We start from the raw sequence: 22,779 nt of genomic DNA on the forward strand, positions 1-22,779 counted from the left end.
GACGGAGTTAATCTGAGTTTTCCCCTTTGATTGCAACATCAAATCAACGTTTATCTGCAGTGATAATGCGAGTTAATCACGTTGACGTTTTTACAAAAAGAAAATTTGAAAGCAAAAAAAAAAATTGAAAGTAAAGAAAAAGTATCTGAAAGCAAATATTGAATATTTTAATTAAGAAAATGGATGCAGTTTATCTGAAGGGAATTGGCTCGTGCGCGCAGAGGCTTCTGGGAGTCTAACGCGATCAACTTGAGAAAATGCAACCTAATCTAAGGCGGTGAGATCAAACAGAGGAGCGTCGGCGCGCGCGCGCGCGGACATCCGCTTCTTTCACGCGATCCTATTAAAACTGCGGGGGAACAAAAGCGGCCGTTGATGCAATCACGAGACCCAGACTGGAGGATCGATGCCGCAGGAAGGGCGCCACCTCTGATGAGGACTGAGAGCCACGCGGGGCGGACCAGAAGCTCCCGGGACCGGGTGGAGGTTTAGCGGGACTCCGTTGGGTCAACAAGATGCCAGCAGACGGATCCACCATCAAAAGTCGAATCAGGAATTTGCTGCGATCGCAGTCAATCAAGAACAAAAAGAAGAGCAAAGAAAACCTCAGCAGAAAGGTAAGAAGAAGATAAAACTAATGAAAATACTACAATAAACTACCTGTTAGTACCCAAAAACATTGATTTATCTCCTATTTTATCTGAGCAAACTTGCTTGAGTAAAAAAAATAACCTCACAACTAATAAATACTTAATTCAAGTTCATCATACTAAATTATATTCCACTTTTTTGTGTAAAAAATACCTTTTCAACCCAAAAATATATATATTTTAATTTTTAAAATCGTTTTTTTAAGTACAAATACATGATAAATATTGTCCCATCCTTGAATAACCAAAAGACATAAAAATACTATAACCCTTTATTTATTTTCCTAAGTAAACAAGTTCATGTTAGTATTTCTATAAGCCATTTCCTCATTTAAGTTTTTGACGCTTAATCTGTCACCTTATGTACAAAAAAACAAAGCATTTGGATGCATTTAACTTTTTTCTAATGTAAATTGTAAACGTTACTGTCTATTTAAAGGGTAGCATGGGTACAATTTACCCATAGAAATTGGGTAAATATACTATAGATAAGTAAACATGTATAAGGACATTTTGACCCTTTTGTAATAACACCCCTCCTCTTTTTTGTGGTTCAGATAAAAAGGTCAAAGTAGTGAATTGTATGCAAATAAACCCAACATGTTTAGTTTGTAATTGCTCATTTAACTTTTCATAAACAACTGTTAACATTTGTGTAAACACTCGTTTATTTCCATCTGCTTATATCCCCCCCTTCCTGCTCCTTTCATGACCTCAATCGCCTCCCAACCCCGGCTGCTACCTGTGCAGGTAACTTTGGAGAAGGTGCTGGGCGTCACCGCCTCAGGAAACAGCGGTCTGGCCTGTGACCCGAAATCTGGACTCATCGCCTATCCTGCAGGGTAAAAGGCCACCGTCACACCGGCATGTGCCCACTGACGAATCAAACGCACCACTCACTCCACTTTGAAACGGAAAAAATCTTATTTCTGACGTAGAATACACACGGTAAGGGGAAAAGGGGCGGGGTTGCTCCTTCCCAATGGCCCCGCCCCCAGAGGTGAATTTTTTTTTTAACTCCTGCTGCTCTGCAGAAACTATGTCTTAGATTTAGGCTAAAGACGACATATGATTGAAAGACCACCGGGAACGCTTTGAAAATAGATGAAAAGACGTTTGAAGTGGGATTTTTTTTAGGATTTAAATGTGTTTTCATGAAAGAATGTTAATCCTGATGTGGGTCATTACGGAAAAACAGAAAGTTATCACTTCAGCGTCATCTGAAGTTCCTCAGCAGGTCTTTGTTTGAGCGAAAACAGTCCATTTCTTTTTAAAAATGAATTTTATGAAGATGTTTCTATGAGCTGAGCTGCAGTGGATGCATCCGAAGGATCCACAGGTGGGATGGAGTGATCCTCGTGAGGTTTGATCCTGGCTTCCTTCTTGCAGGTGTGTGGTGGTCCTGCTGGACCCCAGGAACAACAGACAGAACCACATCATCAACACCTCCAGGTAAATGGGCCCTAAAAACAGAGGTGTTGTCATGGTTTCCGTCCTGAAATGTTTGTGTTTGTCACAGAAAAGCCATCACCGCTTTGGCCTTTTCTCCTGATGGGAGGTTCCTGGTCACAGGGGAGGTGAGTCCTACCGCTCTTTCTGCTTCTCTCAAGGGTTAGTCCTTCTCTATTAGTCCAAATGTTTGGATGATCTGCATGCAGACCGGCTCCGATCGGTAGAATGGCGTCATGGAGCTCCTGCTCAGGCAGCAGTGGAGGTTCTGCTGCGTCACACATTCTTCTGCGCGACGCGGCCTCGCTCCGTTCTGTTGTGGTTACGTTTGTTTGAAGGCTCCACCTTAATCCTTAAAGCCGATTAAGAGCGTGCTAAGTGGATGGAGTCGCAGCGGTTACCATGGCAGCAGAGCCTGAAGTCCAAAAGACGGCCAGAGCGGCCTGTCGTGCCGCAGCTATGCAAGGGACGCCGGACTTTCAAGAGTCCCGTCAGGAGCACAAACGGCTGAAGAGTTCACCTGGAAACCGGGATGAAGATGGAAAACACAAAAAGAGCGAGAACAGACACGTAAAACATGGATGTAAAAAAGCAGGAAATACAACTTTTTTTCTAAAGTCAAGCTTTACAAACCATCCCCTAGTGGTTGCTGGCTGAACTACAGCTGGAAGCTAAAGATCTGCTGAGGATAAACCTGATTTTCAACTGTATTTGTTGATAAATTAATGACATGAAAAAGATAAGAAAAAAAGTTGACAGCATCATCTCTCAATACATAATGTATGGATCTGTTATTATTTGTATTATTATTATTATTATTATTATTCTGCAGCAGCCGTCCAGAACCTTTGAGCACAAACTCAAAAACTGTCCAAAATTTGCACGCACCTAGAACCTGGTGAACATGAATTTTGGACATGGTGAACAACCCCCCAAAAAATAAAATAAAAATAATAAAAAAATAAAGACATCACAGGGGTAAAAAAAACATAAAATATGAATGGGGTCAAAATCTCTTTGATCTTCTTCTTCTTTCTCTTTCGGCTTTTCCCATCAGGGGTCGCCACAGCGAATCATCCTTTTCCACCTCACTCTATCATGGACATCTTCTACCCTAACACCAGCCAACTTCATGTCCTCTGTTAAGACATCCATGTATCTCCTCTTTGGCCGTCCTCTTGCCCTCCTGCCAGGCAGCTCCATCTCCAACATCCTTCTACCAATATATCCACTATCCCTCCTCTGAACATGTCCAAACCATCTCAGTCTGGCTTCTCTGACTTTGTCGCTAACACAGGCAACATGAGCCGTCCCTCTGATGTACTCGTTCCTTATCCTGTCTAACCTGGTCACTCCTAAGGAGAACCTCAACATCTTCATCTCCGCTACCTCCATCTCAGCCTCTTGTCTCTGTCTCACTGCTACCGTCTCTAACCCATAGAGCAGAGCTGGTCACACCACTGTCTTGTACACCTTTCCTTTGAGTCTTGCTGACACTCTTCTGTCACACAACACTCCTGACACTTTCCTCCACCCGCTCCAACCTGCCTGCACTCGCCTCTTCACCTCTTTTCCACACTCCCCATCACACTGAACTGTTGACCCCAAGTACTTAAACTCCTGCACCTTCTCCACCTCAGCCCCCTGTAACCTAACGCTTCTACCTTGATCCCTCTCGTTCAGACACATGTATTCTGTCTTACTATGACTGACCTTCATGCCTCTTCTTTCCAGAGCAAACCTCCACCTCTCTAGCTGTTCCTCCACCTGCTCTCTACTCTCACTGCAAATTACAATGTCATCCGCAAACATCATTGTCCAGGGAGATTCCTGTCTTACCTCGTCTGTCAGCCTGTCCATCAGCATAGCAAACAAAAAAGGACTCAAAGCTGATCCTTGGTGTAGTCCCACCTCCACCTTGAACTCCTCTGTCTGACCTACAGCACATCTCACCACCGTCATACTTCTCTCATACATGTCCTGAACTACTCTGACATACTTCTCTGCCACTCCAGACGACCTCATACAGTACCACAGCTCCTCCCTCGGCACCCTGTCATACGCCTTCTCTAAATCTACGAACACACAATGCAGCTCCTTCTGACCTTCTCTGTACTTTTCCATCAACATTCTCAAAGCAAAAATGGCATCAGTGGTGCTCTTACGGGGCATGAAACCATACTGCTGCTCACAAATCTCCACCTTCTTCCTAAGCCTGGCTTCCACTACTCTTTCCCACAGCTTCATTGTGTGGCTCATCAACTTTATTCCTCTATAGTTGCTGCAGTTCTGCGTGTCACCCTTGTTCTTAAAGATCGGAACCAGAACGCTTCTCCTCCATTCCTCGGGCATCTTCTCACTCTCTAAAATCCTATTGAACAACCTCGTTAGAAATTCCACTGCTGTCTCTCCTAAGCACTTCCATACCTCCACAGGTAGGTCATCAGGACCAACGGCCTTTCCGCTCTTCATCCTTTTCAGAGCCTTCCTAACCTCCTCCTTTCCAATCTCTGCTACTTCCTGCTCCACAACAACCACATCTTCCTCCCTTCTTTCCCTGTCATTTTCCACGTTCATCAGCTCCTCAAAATACTCCTTCCATCTTTTCTGTACACTCTCTTGGGTTGTTAGCACCTTTCCATCTCTGTCCTTAATCACCCTTACCTGTTGCACGTCCTTCCCATCTCTGTCTCTCTGTCTGGCTAGTCTGTACAAGTCCTTTTCTCCTTCCTTTGTGTCTAACCTGTCATATAGCTCATCGTAAGCTTTCTGTTTGGCCTTTGCCACCTCTCTCTTCACTCTACGCTGCGCTTCCTTGTACTCCTGTCTACCTTCCTCAGTCCTTTCTACATCCCACTTCCTTTTAGCCAACCTCTTCCTCTGGACGCATTCCTGTACTTCCTCATTCCACCACCAAGTCTCTTTACCGTCTTTCCTCTTTCCAGATGACACACCAAGCACCTTCCTACCTGTTTCCCTGATAACCTCTGCTGTAGTTTCCCAGTCATCTGGAAGCTCATCCTGACCACCCAGGACCTGTCTCAACTTCTGCCTAAATTCCTCACAAGTTTCTTCATTCTGTAGCTTCCACCACTTGGTCTTCTTTTCTGTTTTCCCTCTCTTCTTCTTCCTGGCCTCCAGAGTCATCTTACACACCACCATGCGGTGCTGTCTGGCTACACTCTCTCCTACTACCACTTTGCAGTCATTAACCTCTCTCAAATGACCTCGTCTGCATAGGATGTAGTCCACCTGAGTACTCCTACCTCCACTTCTGTATGTCACTCTATGTTCCTCTCTCTTCTGGAAGTAAGTGTTGACTACAGCCATTTCCATCCTCTTCGCAAAGTCCACCACCATCTGTCCCTCCAGATTCCTTTCCTTCACACCAAACCTGCCCATCACCTCCTCCTCACCTCTGTTGCCCTCACCAACATGCCCATTAAAGTCTGCTCCAATAACAACTCTCTCTCCTCTGGGAAAACTCTCTATGACCTCATCCAACTCACTCCAGAATCTCTCCTTCACTTCTAACTCACAGCCAACCTGTGGCGCATACCCACTGACTACATTCACCATCACCCCTTCAATTTCCAACTTTAGGCTCATCATCCTGTCTGAGACTCTTTTCACCTCTAGAACACTGTTTACAAACTCCCCCTTCAGAATCACTCCTACCCCGTTTCTCTTCCTATCAACACCATGATAGAACAGTTTGTATCCTCCTCCAATAGTACGTGCCTTGCTGCCCTTCCACCTTGTCTCCTGCACACACAGTACATCTACCTTCCTTCTCTCCATCATGTCTGCCAGCTCTCTGCCTTTCCCTGTCATTGTGCCAACGTTAAGAGTCCCTATTCTCAAACCTATGTTCCTGCCTTTTCCCTTCTCTCTCTGGCAACGGGCCCTTCTGCCTCCCCTCTTTCTTCGACCAACAGTAGTCAAATTTCCACCGACACCCTGTAGGTTAACAGCATCGGTGGCGGTCGTTGTTAACCCGGGCCTCGACCGATCCGGTATGTCTAAAGTGGTGTGGATGATTCGCATAGTTATTTTGGCAATTTTTACGCCGGATGCCCTTCCTGACGCAACCCTCTCTATTTATCCGGGCTTGGGACCGGCACAGAGGCAACTGGCTTGCAACCCCTGTGGCTAGATTGTCAAAATCTCTTTGATAAGATTAAAAATATTTACTAAATTGAAATTTACTAAAACTGAAATTATTATGGGATGGACACAAGTTGGGTCTACAGTTACACTGAAGTTTCGTTGACCTTTGACCTTGGCAAAAGGTCGCCTTTAGTACGAGCTACAAATATAAGCTCCTGCTGTAGGGAGTTTAAGCTCTAACCTCACTGTTGGAGCATCATTTTTCAAAATATTCAAAACTGCTGTTCCTCCGTTTCCAAGAAAATCCCCAAATTTACTTTTTTCCATTCTTCTAAAAATTACGCAGAATTGTTCGTCACCCCCATGCGACCAAAAAATGAAATGGTTGCTATGGAGATAAAGCGTTAGGAAAAGGGTTTGAACGGTGTTTTTGTGTTTAATGCGATCCATATGCATTACCGTCCAACTACCTACCAACTCTCTGCGTCCTTTCCCTCCTTTGTAATGCGAGGGGGCACAAATAGCTGGCTGACCTTTTGATCCCCAGGAGGTAATAGTGTTTAGACCCAAGACCAAGTTTTCAGTCTGAGGATTGGAGGCATAATCCCGGAGAGCTGGGAGGACAGCAGGTACAGCTGACCCGTGTCTGCTGGGTTCAGTCCCTTTCACCTCAGCTCCAAGCCTCTAAAGATCCCTCCACACGCTGAAGTCAGAACAGTTTAGGTTCTCTTTTTTTGTCCACGTGTGTTCTGGATCAGAGCGGTCACATGCCCGCCGTGAGGCTGTGGGACGTGGCGGAGCGGCGGCACGTGGCAGAGCTCCAGGAGCACAAATACGGCGTCTCCTGCGTGGCGTTTTCTCCCAACAGCAAGTACATCGTCAGCGTGGGAAACCAGCACGACATGATGGTCAACGTCTGGGCCTGGAAGGTGTGTGGACACACAAAAGTGAAGATATCTGTCTGAGCTCTCAGATCTGAGCTCCACACGCGTGTGGTTCTCCTGCAGATGGATGTGGTGGTGGCGGCTAACAAGGTGTCCAGTAAGGTGACGGCCGTCTCCTTCTCTGAGGACAGGTCCTACTTTGTGACTGTTGGGAACAGGCACGTCAAGTTCTGGTATCTGGACCACTGCAGGGCCAGCAAGGTACTGATGGCCGTTTCTTACGGTTCACGGCTGCTGTGTGAGAACGGAGGTGCGTCTAGAGTCAGATAACTCCTGTGCGTGGTGCAGGTCAGCGCCCCCGTGCCGCTGCTGGGACGCGTCGGGCTGCTGGGAGAGTTGAGGAACAACTTCTTCTGCGACGTGGCCTGCGGCCGAGGCTCCAAATGCGACTCCACCTTCTGCATAACCAGCTCCGGCCTGCTGTGTGAGCTCAACCGGAGCAGGACGCTGGACAAGTGGGTGGACCTCCAGGTGAGGGGCTCGTCCGCAGGTGGAGCCCAGCTGCAGGTGCTTTGGGCTCACGGGCCGTCACGCTTTGTCCTGCAGACCAGCATGGCGCGGTCCATATCGCTGTCTGAAGACGTGCTGTTCTGCGGCTGCGCAGACGGCGCGGTGCGGGTCTTCAGCCCAGACCTGCGGTTTGTGGGGACGCTGCCGCGGCCGCACACCCTCGGCGTGGCCGTTTCCAGGTGTGGGAGAGTTTAGGAGCAGCACATCCACCACAGTTCCTGTCTTAAGTCCAAATCCAACCTGTCCCTCTCTCTCTCTCTGCAGCCACATTCGTCCCGCCAAAGCAGACTCCCATTACCCAGATGTCATCAGCCTCACCTACGACTCCGCCCACCGCTGGCTCAGCTGTCTGTACAACGACCACAGCCTGTATGTGTGGGACGTGAGAGACGTGCACAGGGCGGGGAAGCTAAGCTCCGCCCTCTTCCATGCTGCGTGCGTGTGGGACCTGCAGGTACGAAGGTGGAGGCTCAGCATCACCTCCACCTGTTTGCTGCACCTTCCTTTGTGAAATATTCCAAATGTAGTCGATTGTTTTAAAATGATCAAAGTATTATTTAATCACAGCGTTGTTTGTTCTGTAATTTGATTTTAGTTATTTTTGACCTGATCCTCATTAATTAAAGGCCTAAAGGTGATCAGGACGCTATTACATGCAAAAACTGTAGAAAAATAACTTTCTATTCATAAAAAACTGATTTTAATTTTAAAATCTGATCTTTGCCGCTCAGATGTTTCCAGACGTCGCTGGAGAAACTCTCGCCGGTTCGTCTTCTGGCGCTTTCTTCACCTGCTCAGCTGACGGCACCGTGAGGCTGTGGGGCACAGAGGAGCGGACCCAAACCCACCAGAACCGTCAGAACACCCTCAGCAGAGTGAGTTTGGCCTCACCAAAGAGGCTAAAGGTTTCTGCCTTCCAGTTGTCTCCTGAATCTTCTGCTTTGCAGGATCTTTTGAACATAATTTACATGGATGGAAGCACCAGCGCCTTACTGGACGCCGAATGTCCTGCAAACCCGGACAAAAGTGGGAGTTCTGATCCCCGAACCGGCATCAGAGCCATCGGCGTCAGCCCGGATGGCAGACACCTGGCGACTGGAGATCGCAGCGGGATGCTCAGGTAGTCCATCGGTACTGAAACAGCCGCTGAGGTTCCTCCTTTACAGCGTGAATTCCTCCCTCACAGGATCCATGACCTCAGCAGCATGGAGGAGATCGTGACGGTGGAGGCCCACGATGCCGAGATCCTCTGTCTGGAGTACAGCAAACCAGAAACAGGTCTGGCGTTTTTTGGAGGAGGGGCTTCTTCTCCTTTTCTGAAGCATGGCTCATCGATCTGTCCGCGCTGTCAGGTCTGAATCTGCTGGCTTCGGCGAGCCGGGACCGCCTGATCCACGTCCTCGACGCCGGCAGCGGCTACAGTTTGGTGCAGACGCTCGATCAGCACTCCTCGTCCATAACAGCTGTCCGCTTCGCGGGTGAGACTCCTCCCACGCCCGCCCGCCGGCGTCTCAGCGACAGTTTGATTCCTCAGAGTTTCTAAAGGTTTTCTTCCCATTCTGTAGCCAGTGAGAACAAAGTCAGCATGATCAGCTGCGGCGCCGACAAGAGCATCTACTTCCACACGGCTCACCAGGTAAAATCCAAACCCGCGGCTGCGGCTGCAGCTGCAGCTGCGGGTTTAGAACAGAGGAAAAATAAATAAGGAACGGCCGGTCTTAGATGGTCAGTTCAAGCGTTTTCCGTCCTGCCCACGACTGGATTCAACTGAACTTCACTGTTTGTTTTCCTTAAAAACATGTTAAAAAAAACGTTTCTGCGGTCTTCGTTTCTTCATGAAGTTGAGACAGGTGAAAAGGATTATGGGAGGATTTGGGATCATGTTCATTCGATCTTACATTGATTACACTATTAGGTCAATAATTCAATTTGCTCTGTTTTCTAAAGTACAGTAATAATAATGATGGTTGCTATTAATTTTATTGTCTTACTTTTTTTAAATCACCTTATATTTATTTATTTTTATTTGGTATTTCACTTTATTTATAGATCACTTTCCTGCTCAAAGTGCTTTAGATCATCAAATAAATAATAGTAAAAATAGTAATTACTGATATAATTCATAAAATCCAATGAAAAGGTAAAAACTATTAAAAGGCTAAATTAAATTAAATAAAACCTTTTTCCTAACCTCCACACTGGATGAAGGCCTCACATCCTCAGATATGATCTTTTTATTTGATTTTATATGTAATCGGCTATTTGTTTGTTTCTTTTTTATTATACAGTTTTTTGTTTTCCACTTTTATACATATATTTTTTTACGTTTTGTTACATTTAAAAAAGAAAATCTGCATATTGTAACCATTTGATTTTTCTTATGTGTTTTTTTGTTTCATTATTAATATTTATTAATGTTACATTTTTTAAAACGAAAATGCCACAGAAAAAATGCATCAATACTATTTTTCATGAGTTTTGAAGTCATGAAGATGGTCCATTGATGTCCTAAAGTAAGCATGTCCAAAGTCCGGCCCGTGGCCAAATGCTGCCCCTGATGAAATGTCTACCAGTCCGCTGGCTCTAAAATCAAACCTTTTAAGAACCGAATGCTTGATTTTCACAAAATCATAACGTTTGGACACCCCTGTCCTAAAGCAGCGTTTTAAATTGTTTTGTTTCTTTGCTCCTGGAAAAAAAACTTTTCTTTGGTCCTAAGTGGATAAAAACTCCCCGTGTGACTCGGTTCAGACGCCTGGACTGATGGAAGCGGCGTTTTTCCTCCAGCAGCAGAATCTCAGGAAGCTCTCTGCGTTGCTTCTCTTTCAGACCGACAGAGGAACGGAGTTCAGGCGCTCTCACCACACGGTCAGGAAAACCACGCTCTACGACATGTCTGTCCACGCCACTTGCAAGTACGCCGCCGTTGGCTGTCAGGACCGCTGCATCAGGTGAGGTGCGGGGGGCGTGGCCCCCACGGCTGTCAGAGCCGGCTCTTCGAGCGACTCTCAGGGTCTTTTCCCTCTGCAGGATCTTCAACATCAGCAGCGGCAGACAGAAGAAAGCCTACAAAGGATCCGTGAGTGAAGACGGGATTCTGCTGAAGGTACAGTTTTAAACCCCCAAGCCCCTCCCCCCAGTGACCGATTCCTCCGTGTTCAACAGCTCGCCGTTTCCTGACAGGTGCAGATCGATCCGTCAGGTCAGTATGTGGCCACCAGCTGCTCCGACAAAAACATCAGCATCTTCGATTTCTACAGCGGCGAGCGTGTGGCCTCGGTGTTCGGACACTCGGGTAACAGAAGCTCCGCCCCTCCGTCAGCCAGACTGAGCATGTGCACAGAAGCAGAGGAGGCTCATGTGCAGTAATCTTTGCTTTTCCAGAAATTGTCACAGGACTGAAGTTCACAGCCGACTGCAAGTATTTGATCACCGTATCGGGAGACAGGTGAGTCCAGAAACATCAGGAGCCTTTAAGGAATCGCTGTGAAGATCTGAGGATTTCAAAACTGTAAACTCAGATTCCTAAAAGCATCATCTAGTCCTAAAACTACTTTACTTTGCTCGTATTTCCAGCTGCATCTTCATGTGGCGACTTGCTCCAGAGCTGACCTTCACCATGAAAGAGAGGCTGCGTCAGCTCCAGCAAAGCCCCAACTCGCCGCCGTTCAGGCCGTCCGCCCTCAGGTGAAGGCGCCGCGGGATGATGGCGTTCTCATCGTCAGCTGTTCCTTCCTTAACCCAGCCGGTTCTCCTCTGGTCGCTGTAGGCGGGAGGTGCACAGTGCGCCGTTTCTGGGCAGCTTGTCCTCCCACCGCCGCCAGCTCACGCAGGAAGACGGGGAGGGCGTGGAAGACAGCAGCGACCACGACGGCTCAAGCAGCAGTTCTTCTGACAGCCGCGAAGACGCAGACGCAGACGAAGACGCAGGTACCGTCAGATTACACGTGAAACACAGCTTCAACCTTCATCCCGGGGTCTCATTCTGAACGTTCTTCCAACAGGGTCCTGGGACGACGGGCAGAACTCTGAGGAGGTGAGACTGGGAGGTTCTCATCCTGCAGCTCCCCCCCAGGGCGGGGCCGTCGTTCAGGTGATTCCTGACACACCCAAGCGTCCGCGGAGACGATGGTCTCGTCGCATCGGCTCCCTGGAACTGATGGTGAAGTCCATGCTGGACCTGAGACAGCTGGAGAAGAGAAGCCCAAACTGGCTGGACAAAGACAAACCCGTCCCCTCCAGCCTGCAGGACGCCACGGTGAGCAGAGCTGTCAATCAAAGAGGAAGGAGGAGCTCAGATCTCAGATCACCGTCATTGTGGTGGTTTCTCTGCAGGAGCAGGCGGAGGAGAGGTCCTGGAGGCGCTGGCCCTGGCTGTCCTGCCCCAGAGACGCCGCGGCGCTCCTTCCCGAGGAAAAGCAGCTTTCAGACGGGTAACTGCCCCAACGGGACCGAGGATCTGCTGCTTACGCTTCAACGCTCCTCACCTCTGTGTTTGTGATGTCAGCCAGCACACGGCGAGGGAAAGCCGCCGCGGCTCCGCGGACCGGGAGCTCCTCAGCCAGAGCCAGGACGGCTGCAGCCCTGACAGCGCCTGTTCGCTCGGATACGACAGCGGGGACTCCATCCCGGACCGGGGGCGGAGCCTCCACGAACAACCAGACCCGTGTAGCTGTCAGTTAGAACTTTAAACACTTTTAAAACTTTTCAATTGTTTTTAAACAATTTAGCATAAAAAAACAAAGATTTTTCCTTTTAACTTATGACTGATTTTAGGCTATTTCTGTCTACGTTTTTCCACATTGATAAACATTTTTGGTTAAGTTTCTCTGCTCCTGATCATGTCTTCAGACGGAGAGTCCCGTCACCTCAGCAGCTCTGAGGAAGAAGAGGATGGAGCGGTGACGAGTTTGGACGAAGCTCTGAGGAGCGTCAACGCCGACCGCAGTCAGCAGGACTTCCTGAGGGAGAACTACGAGACGCTGGGAGAAAGCTGCAGCAGTAAGAGCCTCCCCCAAAAGGCGGGACCACGGTCTCACTCTTGATTTCATGACCTCGTTGTCGTCCTGGTTTTACCTGCAGCTGGGCAGAACTGCCTCCAAAGGGTCAGCATCTCTTCTCGCTTCCTGTCCAGAGGGCGCCATGACAGGTACCGCCCTTTTGATTTGATTTATTTTCATTTCATGCGTTAATTGTACACAACCAGTTACGTCACATTTGATTTAATTAAATGTAGTAAGCATTAACTAAAGCATAAATGTTACATGTTAAATGGATCACAAGATAACCCAATTATTTTACTTTGAAAATGATCATCTTCCCCAACACTTTACTTTGAAAATATATTTACTTCCTGTGTCATTAGCGCCTTTGGTTTGTTTCTTTTATAAACTTTAGAGTGATAACTACATAACTTGAAGTTTATCATCTACTAGATTATTAAAGAATAATCTGGAACGTTGCAAATGTTTGTACTCGAGTTTTGGAAACAGGTATCCGAGTATTCTGATACTAATGTCTAATAATAATAAAATATTATAAAATAAATTATTTTCTGCTCTGAACATGTGATTAATAAATATTCAGTCAAAGATAATCACTACGAATGGAAAGGGGACTCATTGAAATGTGAAGGTGAACATGGCGCTTTGCTTTAAGCCCCTCCTCCTCACACATCCCGCCCACTGTGGTTGGTGAAAAACACTTTTTCACTCATGCTTTGTAAAGAGTAAGCAGGCAGATGAACAGGTAAGTGACCAGGTGATGCACAAAAACAAAATCGTGTCGACAGGGAGCGGGACGGCCTGGCTAAAGTCAGAACCGGCAGGAAGTCCTCTGGATCCCACCTCTGGAGAAGGTCCAGTCCTGCGTGTGAAGAGCTGCTGACCTCTGACCCCACTTTCCAGAAGTCCCATTCTGCTCAGGACTTGGCGTCAAACCGTAGGTGTCACCATCTTCATCTTTTCTTCATCAAAACCCTGTGGTGGCTAAGCGTCAGCTTCCTCTGCAGCTCTGGGCTCCCCTGCGCCCCCTGGTGGCCACAGGGAGTCCCGCATGAGACCTCAGCAGCTGTCGCTGTCTGAAGACAACCTGAAGCCCTCCTTCCCTGTTTCCTCCCCCTCTTCTGGGTCTTCTGGCTCGCCACGGTCCCCGCGGCCCTGGGAGAGCCCCAAATCCAGGATCCAGCACTCCTACATGAACCCCACCGTCAGCTCTCTGGCCAAAAGCAGCAGGTCGCTGTCTCTGGACGATGACCTTCGGTCTGACTCGCCGCCGCGCTCCCCGTGCACCTGTGAGAGCACAAGGAGGTTCTCCGGTGGCGATGTGGAGACGGCGCCGCCACTGTTCTCCTCTTCTCCTCGGACCGCCCTCCCTCCCTCAGTTTCATCGATGCCGTCTCTCCTGCTGAGTCCTCCGTCAAGCAGCCCCCCTCAGAGTCGACCCGCAGCCTCACCTGTCCGTCCCAACGCTCCGCCTTCTCGCATCCCGCTTCTGAGGCAGCCGCTCAGCCCCGGACGCCTCCACAAGATGAGGCCGAGCTCCAGCTGGTGCGGCGGAGCTTCCAGCCCTGCGGCAGATGCGGGCTACTGGGTTCCGCCCTCACCTGAAAAACTCAAAGGTAAGACGGCGCCCCCTGCAGTCCGCCCTGACAGGAACTTCTCAGCAACTAACAGTGTGTGGTTTTTGGTGTTGCCTTTCCAGTGTGTTTCAGACACGGTTTGGATCCCGGTTCTCCAAGTTCTCTGCCTGTAAGGCAGAAACGGAGGTCCCTGTCCGCGAGGTGGGGGCTCACATCACCTGTAATCACTCACCTGAACAGAAAGCTGTAGTGTTAGGAGCTCAGGAAGCTCCACATCAGGATTTCCTGCTGAAACTGTCCACTTTTTTTCTGCAGCTGGAGGGAGGGAGACGAAAAACAGCGCCCTCTGGTGGCTGATGACAACCACAGCAGAAGCCCCGAAACAGGTCAGTTCCCTCAGAGCGCGACCTTTGCGACCTTCTGTTTCTCCCCTCCTTTAGGGCTGTGGGTCCTTACATTTATTATAATATGTCTGAATAGCTGCTATTTGTTTGTCTAAGCTAAAACAATATGTATTTATTCACCGTCATTTATACCTTTATTTAGATCAGAATCAACAAAACACATAAAAAGCACAAAGATTGAGAAATAAATGTCACTCTGTTGTTTTTCTGTTAACTTCCTGAAAATGTGCTCCAGTTTTTCCATCCTCTAAAGTTCCAGTAGATCCAGGACAGGAAGTCGCGTTCCTGTTCGGTTTTTCATTCATTTACGAGATTTTCAGAATATTCTCAAACTCATATTCATTGTATTTTTATTCAAATTATGTACTATATGTTAAAAATAATTATTGTCTGTACTTTTTTCACTAAACTGAACGTCTCTTTTTTTTCATTTACTTTGAAAATGAAAACCTTCATTGACGCTTTATTTTGAAGTTTTTTTTGACTTCCTGTGACAGTAGCACATTCATTTAGTTTATGTACTTAAAAATCTTACATTATTTTGCATTTCAGAGTGATAATTACATTGCCTGATCTACTTGATTCCAGATATCCGAGTATTCGGATACGTGTTGCAGCTCTAATCACAAATCCCACCAATTCTTTGTCTTTTTTTCTTATTTTTTGTTTATTTCAAAGTGTTATGTCTACCAGTAATAACATCTTTGTGTGTTTTTGTGTGTCGCTGCCACACTTTGGACGTAAATCCTTGCATAGGAGGGTTTGACCTCACTTCTGTAAAGTGAGTTCTGCTTTGTTCCTGTTTGAAGGTGAAAGCTGGGAAAGGCCCCGCCCCCTTCCGGGGTCATTGTCCAGCAGACGTTTGAGCTAAACGCGTTCCTTCCATCTCTCTGCAGGTTTTACGGTCTCCGTGGAAACCTGCAGGCGAGCTGCCGCAGATCTCCAAAGCAGTCTGCAGAAAACCGTGGCGCTTCTCACAACGGTCAGTTCATGTTTGTTCAATTTATCTTGAAAGTCAAAATTAAAAAACAATATCAACTTTTGGAAGCATCCAAACTCTTCCGCTCACCTCCTAACCCCTCAAGCATCATCGGGAGGCTACTTTGCTGGAATTAACGGATCGTTGATCTTGAATTGCGTTTGCGTGGCGAGCTCGTCGATGTGGCGAACCCCTGTTCTCTCACAAACTTTTTTTACGGGAATATTGATTACATGAATTGATTACATGAATCCTCGGCTCAAGCTGAACGAAACAATATGAATGTACATTATGAAGATATACAGATTGTGGGCGTGGTTAACAAAAAACCTCTGTCGTCAAGGAAATTCAAAAATGTACTGTCATCAATTCTTCTAAAAAATACATAGACCTGTTTGTCACCCCCGGACGATAAAAAAGTCAAATGGTTGCTATGGAGACAAACCCAACAGCAACCCGCCATTTTGAAAAAAAAGTGTATTTTTTGTCGCATGTTTGTTAATAATGATAATTTTTTTTAAAGAAGTTTTCACTGCAGGGGAAAAAGAAGGTTTTATCTGTTTCATGTGAGAATATAAATGGACCCTGTGAGTGAACCGACACTTTCCTTTTCAAACCTGCTTCACACAGGAAGTCAAAGCGCTGCTTAAAAATGCTTTGAACAGCAAGCAAACTTCTGATGACTTCTGTTCAAACCTTGACTCACAGATGGTTGCAGAGCATCTGACGCTAACTTTCACCCCCCCCCCTCTAATTTGATCTTATGATTGGTCCTTCCCGCTGTGACCTAATCACGGGAGAAACCATCTGTGTGTCCGTCCACAGTTACCGCGGAGAAACCAGCATCCCAGTGAAGAGCAGCAGGAGATGAGAGCCGTCCTGACCGAAGCTCTGCTCGCCGTGAAAGCCCAGCTGGAAATAACCCCCCCCATATGAGGGAGCCGAGGGGGGCAAAGGTGAAGGAGAGCGGGCGTCCAACCGCTCCGCCTTCTCAGGAACTTCATTAAACACAAAAGATGTGACTTTTAGTTTTATGCACTTTAACCTTTGACAGAGTCGCCTTTTTTAAATCTTTCTCCTCCATTAACGGACAAACACACAGTTGTGACCTTAATAAAGTTTAATTTCAGTAAAAAGTTGGAAATATTTTACAGCAGGAAATGATGTCAGAACAGATCTGTGCTCTGATGATGTCAGCCTTCAAAATAATGTCACTTCCTGTAAAATGGGATGAAAAACAGTGAAATTAATATTCATTAATGTCATTTATTTGTTGTTGTTTTTTTAGAATACCTCCTTTTTTTAAACATTTTGTAGATTTTTAAACTTTTCTAAAAGTTTTTTTCTGTGTTTTGAAACTGCTTCCCCGTTCTGCTGCATAATAAACTAAATGAAACGAACATCCATGATCAGAAAAGTTAATTCACGCTAAAACACATCTGTTAGCGGCGGTTTAATCCAAGCATCTCCAGAAGCTAAAATGTTGCAGAGGAAGCGTTCTTTCCGGCGCCGTCTCCCTAAGGAAGCGTTTCCACGTTGATGTAGGTCAGGACCACGTCGTGCAGGATGTTGATGCGGTCGATCTGGTTGAGTTCTCGGATGCGATGGCGGAACTCGAACATGGGGATGTTGTTCACGGCGACCCTGAAGGCCTCGGCGGTGCAGAGGACCTTCATCTGCAGAGACAAAGCGCCCGTCAGAGAGATTTATGTGACCACAGAACTCCACATGGACACGTGAACTCCTCAGACCGGGTCGGAGAGCTTCAGTGACCCGCATTCAGAGGTAGTTTGTAAAGTTAGGACTCCTCTGGGGAGTCAGGTGGATGAGTTCAGGTTCGACTGAAGTTTGTTTTTGGAAGTATAGTGGTATGGGCCCCTCGTTGAGGTTTGACACGCCCCTTTTCCTCCCCAAACAGCGCTCTGATCTCCATCTGATCTGAACTGAAGCAGATGGTGATTCAGACGTCCCCAGAATGGCTAATTTTTCAGATTTGATGGACATTTACAACAGCAAACATTTGGGGTTTGGGTAGGTCGGCATTGATCTGCGCTCCTCGCTCCTCACCTCAAACGTGCTCCCAGCGGCGAAAGGGAAAGGCCCCTTCAGGTCTCTCTCCTCCTGGCCCCAGCGCTCCCCCAGTTTATGGTTACGGACCACCACCTGTTTCCCGCCCTCATTGAAGCGGGGATTGATGTGAAAGGCAATGTCATTGCCTCTCAGGAAGTTCACAGTGAACCTGAGAGAGGTCAAGCTGTCAATCTGCTCCACGCCGCGGCGTGTTTCGCATGAACGTGCGGGCTTACATTTTGGCGTTGGGCTTGACGTAGCCCAGGATGGTCATCATCATTTTGTCGTACATGCCTCTGCCCAGGTTCAGGTTGTACGGGACATTCTAGAAAAGAGCAGCGGGTTAGAAACCCCAGAGGGAAGAAAATGGGGGCGGGGCTGCCAAGGCGGGACTCACCAAAGGACCAGACGTGGGGGGCAGCCAGTGCTGAGGCATGAGAGCGGGGGTTTGTCCGGGCCAGCCTGACTGTCCCGGGTTGTAGGGCCATCCGGGGTGAGCGGTCCAGCCGGCCAGGCTGGGGTGAATGCTGGGGGCTGGAGGGGGCGGGGCCGGTTGGTACTGGACGCCGGGCCAGCAGGGCTGACAGGACGGCTGCATGGTCGGGGCTTGAGTCGCTGCAGGTGTGGGGGACAGGACCACAGAGGGGGAGGGTGCCATGGCCTGAGCCGGGGCTGAAGTTGGAACTGAAGGGGTGACAGAAGTGGGAGGGGCCTGTGTCGCCGGCCAACAGGGCGCGTTCAGCTGGCCGTTCCAGCAGGGCGTCGCCTGGGCGGGCTGCGCCGGCCACGCCGGAAAGCCGGATCCAGACGGGGGCAGGCAGGGCCAAGGGCTGCTTCCCTGGGTGCACGCGGAGGGGGGGCAGCCGCCACACTGAGCGTCTGCGTTCTGACGAGGGGCGGGGGGACAGAAAACACCGCTTCAGAGTGGCCGACTGAAGCTCAAACATTTGATGATCGAATGTGAAGAAAAGTTCAGGTTTACCAGAGTGGAGACCTGAGGACTGGAGGAGGCGTCCATGATGCCCGCAGGGAGGAGTACGCTTAAACAAACCCCGCCTTCTTTAGTAGAAACCACAAGAACAACAAAACTCAAAACCTGCAAAAAGAGTTCAGAGACTGAAGCTTCAACTTATGATACGAAAAACACCTGACACCAGAACCACAAAGAAATGCAGAACCAAAGACCCAAGAAAAGACAACCATAAGCAACTAAAACAACAAAAAAACTAGAACAACAAAACTAGAATCACAAAAAAACTAGAATCAGAAAAAACTAGAATCACAAAAAAACTAGAATCACAAAAAAACTAGAATCACAAAAAAAACTAGAACCACAAAACTAGAATCAGAAAAAAACTAGAATCAGAAAAACTACAATCATAAAAAACAAGACCCAAAAAAACTAGAATCACAAAAAACTAGAATCACAAAAAAACTACAATCACAAAAAAACTACAATCACAAAAAAACTACAATCACAAAAAAGAAGACCCAAAAAAACTAGAATCACAAAAAACTAGAATCACAAAAAACTAGAATCACATAAAACTAGAACAACAAAAAAACTAATACCAAAAAAACTAGAACCGCAAAAACTAAAATAAAAAAAAACTAGAACAACAAAAGACTAAAACCATAAAAAAACTAGAATCACAAAAAAAAACAAGACCCAAAAAAACTAGAATCACAAAAAACTAGAACCACAAAACACACTAAAAAACTAAAACCATAAGATGTTAAAACTACAAAAAATCCCAAACAGTTCAAAAAAACATGAGAACTATAGAAGCTTAGAACCCTCCCACCCTAAAAACTAGAGCCCCCCCGCCCCCCTTCAAAAAATGTAACCACATAAAAACCACAAAAAACAACAAAAGTTTATATTTGGAAATGTAACCAATGTAGTGGCCTGGTGGTAGAGTGTCTGCCCAGAGACTGGAATTCTGAAGGTTCAAATCCTCAGTTTGGCTCCCTGCTTGACAGTCAGGATTTAAGGGGTTGGATTGGGGGGGGGGGTTAAGCCGGCTGTGCTGCAGCTCACATCCCCGGGGTAACTGTTACAGTTTCATAAATCACTTTATAAAAACATCAGTTTTATGGTTATTTCATTGCAGTTTCTTTGTGTTTTAATATTTTATCTTTAAAGGAAAAGTATTTCTGTCTGGATAAATAAAAAAACGACGAATGCAAACAGGGTCAAATGTGGAAACTGAATTTCACACACCCAGGGTGAGACAACTAGTGAGACTTCAACTTTTTTTTACTCGTTTTACAAAATATTTACAATAAATGGGATTCTTACAGATGAAACTTGTTCAGATGATGTTTCCAGTCAAGAAATGTGTCTTCTAGTCTGTGATCTTATATAATATTATATATATATTACTTATATAATATTTTAGATGATACATTCACTCATATTAAAGAAAAAGGAAATAATCTTGACTGTCGCCAATAAAAAACCTTTAAAAAGGCAAATCAATCAGTGCGGTAAAAAATGATTCACATCGATTATAAAACGTTGTCATAGTAACTGAGATGGAAAACTTTGTTAGTTTACATCTTTTCCTTCAAACTATCCAAATATGTTACTTAAAGAAAAGAAATCAACTCTTTAATCATTCTGTGTAGATAAAGTATAATAATATTTAAAGAAAATGTACATTTTAAACGGCAGAAACAGTGAATTCTATCCACACTTTGGACAATCTGTAAAAGAAAAAGTGTGAATCTCATTTCATCACATTTTCTAGAATCCAAACTGAGATCAAAATCTCACCTTCCCTCGCCGTCTCGTCTCTGGAGGTTCCAGCTCAGAGCGTCTGATGCCGCCCGGCGGGCGACGGCGGCTTTTTATGGCCCTCACAGCGGTGAGCCCCTCCCACCCCCCCCGTCAGAAAAAACTCCACTTCAGGGCTGAGAAGCCGTTAGCCGTTAAGCTAAAGCGTTTTTGTTTTACGCTTCATTTATTTTAAAATGGATCCTTTTTAGAGAAAAATAATGAGAAAGAGACGTTTTTTTGGGGGGGGGAAACAGCGGATGGAGACAGATGTCCATCAGCTGACTGTCACTTTATTTACCTGGACGTCTGCACAATGTTCTCATTGAGCGGTCATGGGACGCCCGGGCTGCCTCTCACTCACACTAACACGATTAGTGACAATAGACGGGTCAGTCTATGCATTCCCAAACAATGCAGGACCTCATGCTCCCAGTGTCTCAGGATTTCTCCTCTAGTTTGATTTTTTTTTCTGCAGAAAATCAAACTGCATGAATTTCCCACCCGGATGAATCTCCAGGACTGTTGTTGTCGCCACGTTATTAGATCAACCCTCATCTAAGCCTGGAAAAATGTCCGAATCTGCAGAAGAATCTCCGAGAATTCAACAGCTGACAGGAACCGGCAATGAGTCCCCAATTCTGTGTGGTGAAGGTCATTCAGAAGGATCTTCTGAGGAACGAACGCCCCAGAGTTCCCTCTGCACCTCTTTGTTCTTCTCCCTCCTCATCGTCAGCTGATCGCCTCTCTTTCTCTCTGTCCTCCTCATCATCATCATCATCATCATCTGAACCGCTCTCCTCTGTTCTTCGCTGTTGTGACTGACTTGTCGTGTACGCCGGCACTCATTTTCCCAGAAGGCCACAGTGACCGGATGATGAACAGCGATGACCTCTGATGTCAGATCACCAACCTCATGTCTGTCTCCTTCACCTCTCTATGGACGCATGTCTGTAGCATCATTCAAAATAAAAGTCAATACCACAAATGCTTTTTCATTTTCAAAATAAAGCTGCGTTTGTTGACTCTGAATGAAAATGAAAAATCAATCCGCCAAACCGCTTTTTCTGTCGCTCGTTCTGTCACTTACTGAGAAGCATTTCGAAGGATTGATTTTACATTTTGTTTTTGAGTCAGTTGATGCATTCAACATTGTGAAAATGAAAAAAACATTTCTGTCCATCCATTTTAATTGTCAAACTATATATTTCTATGAATTTTGCTACAGATTTACTAGAGAACATTTTGAAAAATAAAAGGTCAAATACAATTTTCTTTATCATTAAGTGACAGAATTAGCAGTGTTGAAGAAGACAAAGAAATAGCTGTTGGGCGGATTGCTTTTTCATTTTAATTTTGAGTTGGAGAAAAACACTTTCATTTTGAAAATGACATTTTCTGGTTTTGACTTTTATTTTTAGTTATGCTACAGAAATGCTTCCATACATCTCACCGGTGTTCTGCTCCACTAAATCAAATGGCCAAGCAAGAATTACTAAATGATTTAAATAAATTTAACATCTTGCTAATGCACTTTTTTTAATCAGGAATACCATTTTGGTGCCCTCTTTAGCCTGGCGCCCCCCTATGCGACGCATATACCATAATTTGCGCCCCTGTCAGGGAGACCGGACACCTTCAGCAGAAGAAAGTCCACAATCTGAGATTCGGATTTCACGTCATGGTGTGTTCGTCACACACAACTTTTTATTTTTATTTACCATTTATACATGAATTTATGTTTCGACTTGGTTCTATGGAAAATGTTTTGTTCTTTAGTTCAGAAGATCCGTGATCTGCCACACCATGGACCTCATGGAGATCTAAAACCTCACAAAAGTCTGTCTGAATCCTTTTCTTTGAGTCACAAAAATCCTTATTTTTTCCACGCACACACACACACATAAATATAGATAAATTGTTGTTTTTCACATAAAAAAACAAAAGTTGACATTTTTTACATATATATTAGAAAAAGTCCAAAATAAATGAATTTTTTAAATTAGAATTAAGGTTTTATCTAAAAAAAACAGGAACTTTAAGTTACAACAGAAAGGTTCTTCAAAGTTTTTACTGTTTATTATATAAACAGAGCAAATGTGTGTTTTGAGTAAAAAGGAATTATCCTTTTTTTTAAAGCTACTTGACATATTTTAAGCATTAGAAATATTGATTATATGTTTAGTAATTTAAAATCAATGTTAAAGTTCAAATTTCAGAAAGAACATTATAAAAACATTAGTTTTATGGTAATTTCTTTGCAGTTTCTTTGTGATCTTTAAAGGAAAAGTAGATATTGCTAGG

The 22,779-nt window shown here is 45.8% G+C and overlaps 2 protein-coding genes across 3 annotated transcripts; one reads left to right on the forward strand and one right to left on the reverse strand.

The window, feature by feature from the left end:
• The first annotated feature begins 31 nt into the window (after nucleotides 1-31).
• LOC101172211 (mitogen-activated protein kinase-binding protein 1-like) lies at nucleotides 32-17,028 on the forward strand. Of its 2 annotated transcripts, none has more exons than XM_004083381.4 (31): nucleotides 32-617; nucleotides 1,401-1,492; nucleotides 2,040-2,102; nucleotides 2,170-2,227; nucleotides 6,968-7,138; nucleotides 7,217-7,354; nucleotides 7,442-7,624; nucleotides 7,700-7,842; nucleotides 7,928-8,117; nucleotides 8,395-8,538; nucleotides 8,611-8,783; nucleotides 8,850-8,941; nucleotides 9,016-9,141; nucleotides 9,229-9,299; nucleotides 10,493-10,614; nucleotides 10,694-10,769; nucleotides 10,847-10,958; nucleotides 11,048-11,111; nucleotides 11,240-11,350; nucleotides 11,433-11,593; nucleotides 11,668-11,921; nucleotides 11,999-12,096; nucleotides 12,171-12,337; nucleotides 12,515-12,664; nucleotides 12,746-12,812; nucleotides 13,455-13,603; nucleotides 13,674-14,282; nucleotides 14,366-14,444; nucleotides 14,559-14,629; nucleotides 15,544-15,629; nucleotides 16,452-17,028. In XM_004083381.4, the coding sequence occupies exons 1-31, from the start codon at nucleotides 516-518 to the stop codon at nucleotides 16,560-16,562; spliced, it is 4,233 nt and encodes a 1,410-aa protein (XP_004083429.1). In that variant the 5' UTR covers nucleotides 32-515; the 3' UTR covers nucleotides 16,563-17,028. The 2 variants fall into 2 exon arrangements, with proteins under 2 accessions (XP_004083429.1, XP_020570340.1); XM_020714681.2 differs by having other exon boundaries at nucleotides 12,005-12,096.
• On the reverse strand, nucleotides 16,732-20,587 carry LOC101159552 (galectin-3). The gene is made up of 6 exons (XM_023952724.1): nucleotides 20,476-20,587; nucleotides 18,679-18,792; nucleotides 18,094-18,582; nucleotides 17,933-18,021; nucleotides 17,694-17,865; nucleotides 16,732-17,302 (listed from the first exon to the last, which is right to left on the reverse strand). Exons 2-6 carry the CDS (start codon nucleotides 18,712-18,714, stop codon nucleotides 17,144-17,146), a joined length of 945 nt encoding a protein of 314 aa, XP_023808492.1. The 5' UTR covers nucleotides 18,715-18,792; nucleotides 20,476-20,587; the 3' UTR covers nucleotides 16,732-17,143.
• Between the last annotated feature and the right edge of the window lie 2,192 nt (nucleotides 20,588-22,779).

The sequence above is a fragment of the Oryzias latipes genome, chromosome 24 (assembly GCF_002234675.1).
Source record: "Oryzias latipes chromosome 24, ASM223467v1".
Lineage (NCBI taxonomy): Eukaryota > Metazoa > Chordata > Actinopteri > Beloniformes > Adrianichthyidae > Oryzias > Oryzias latipes.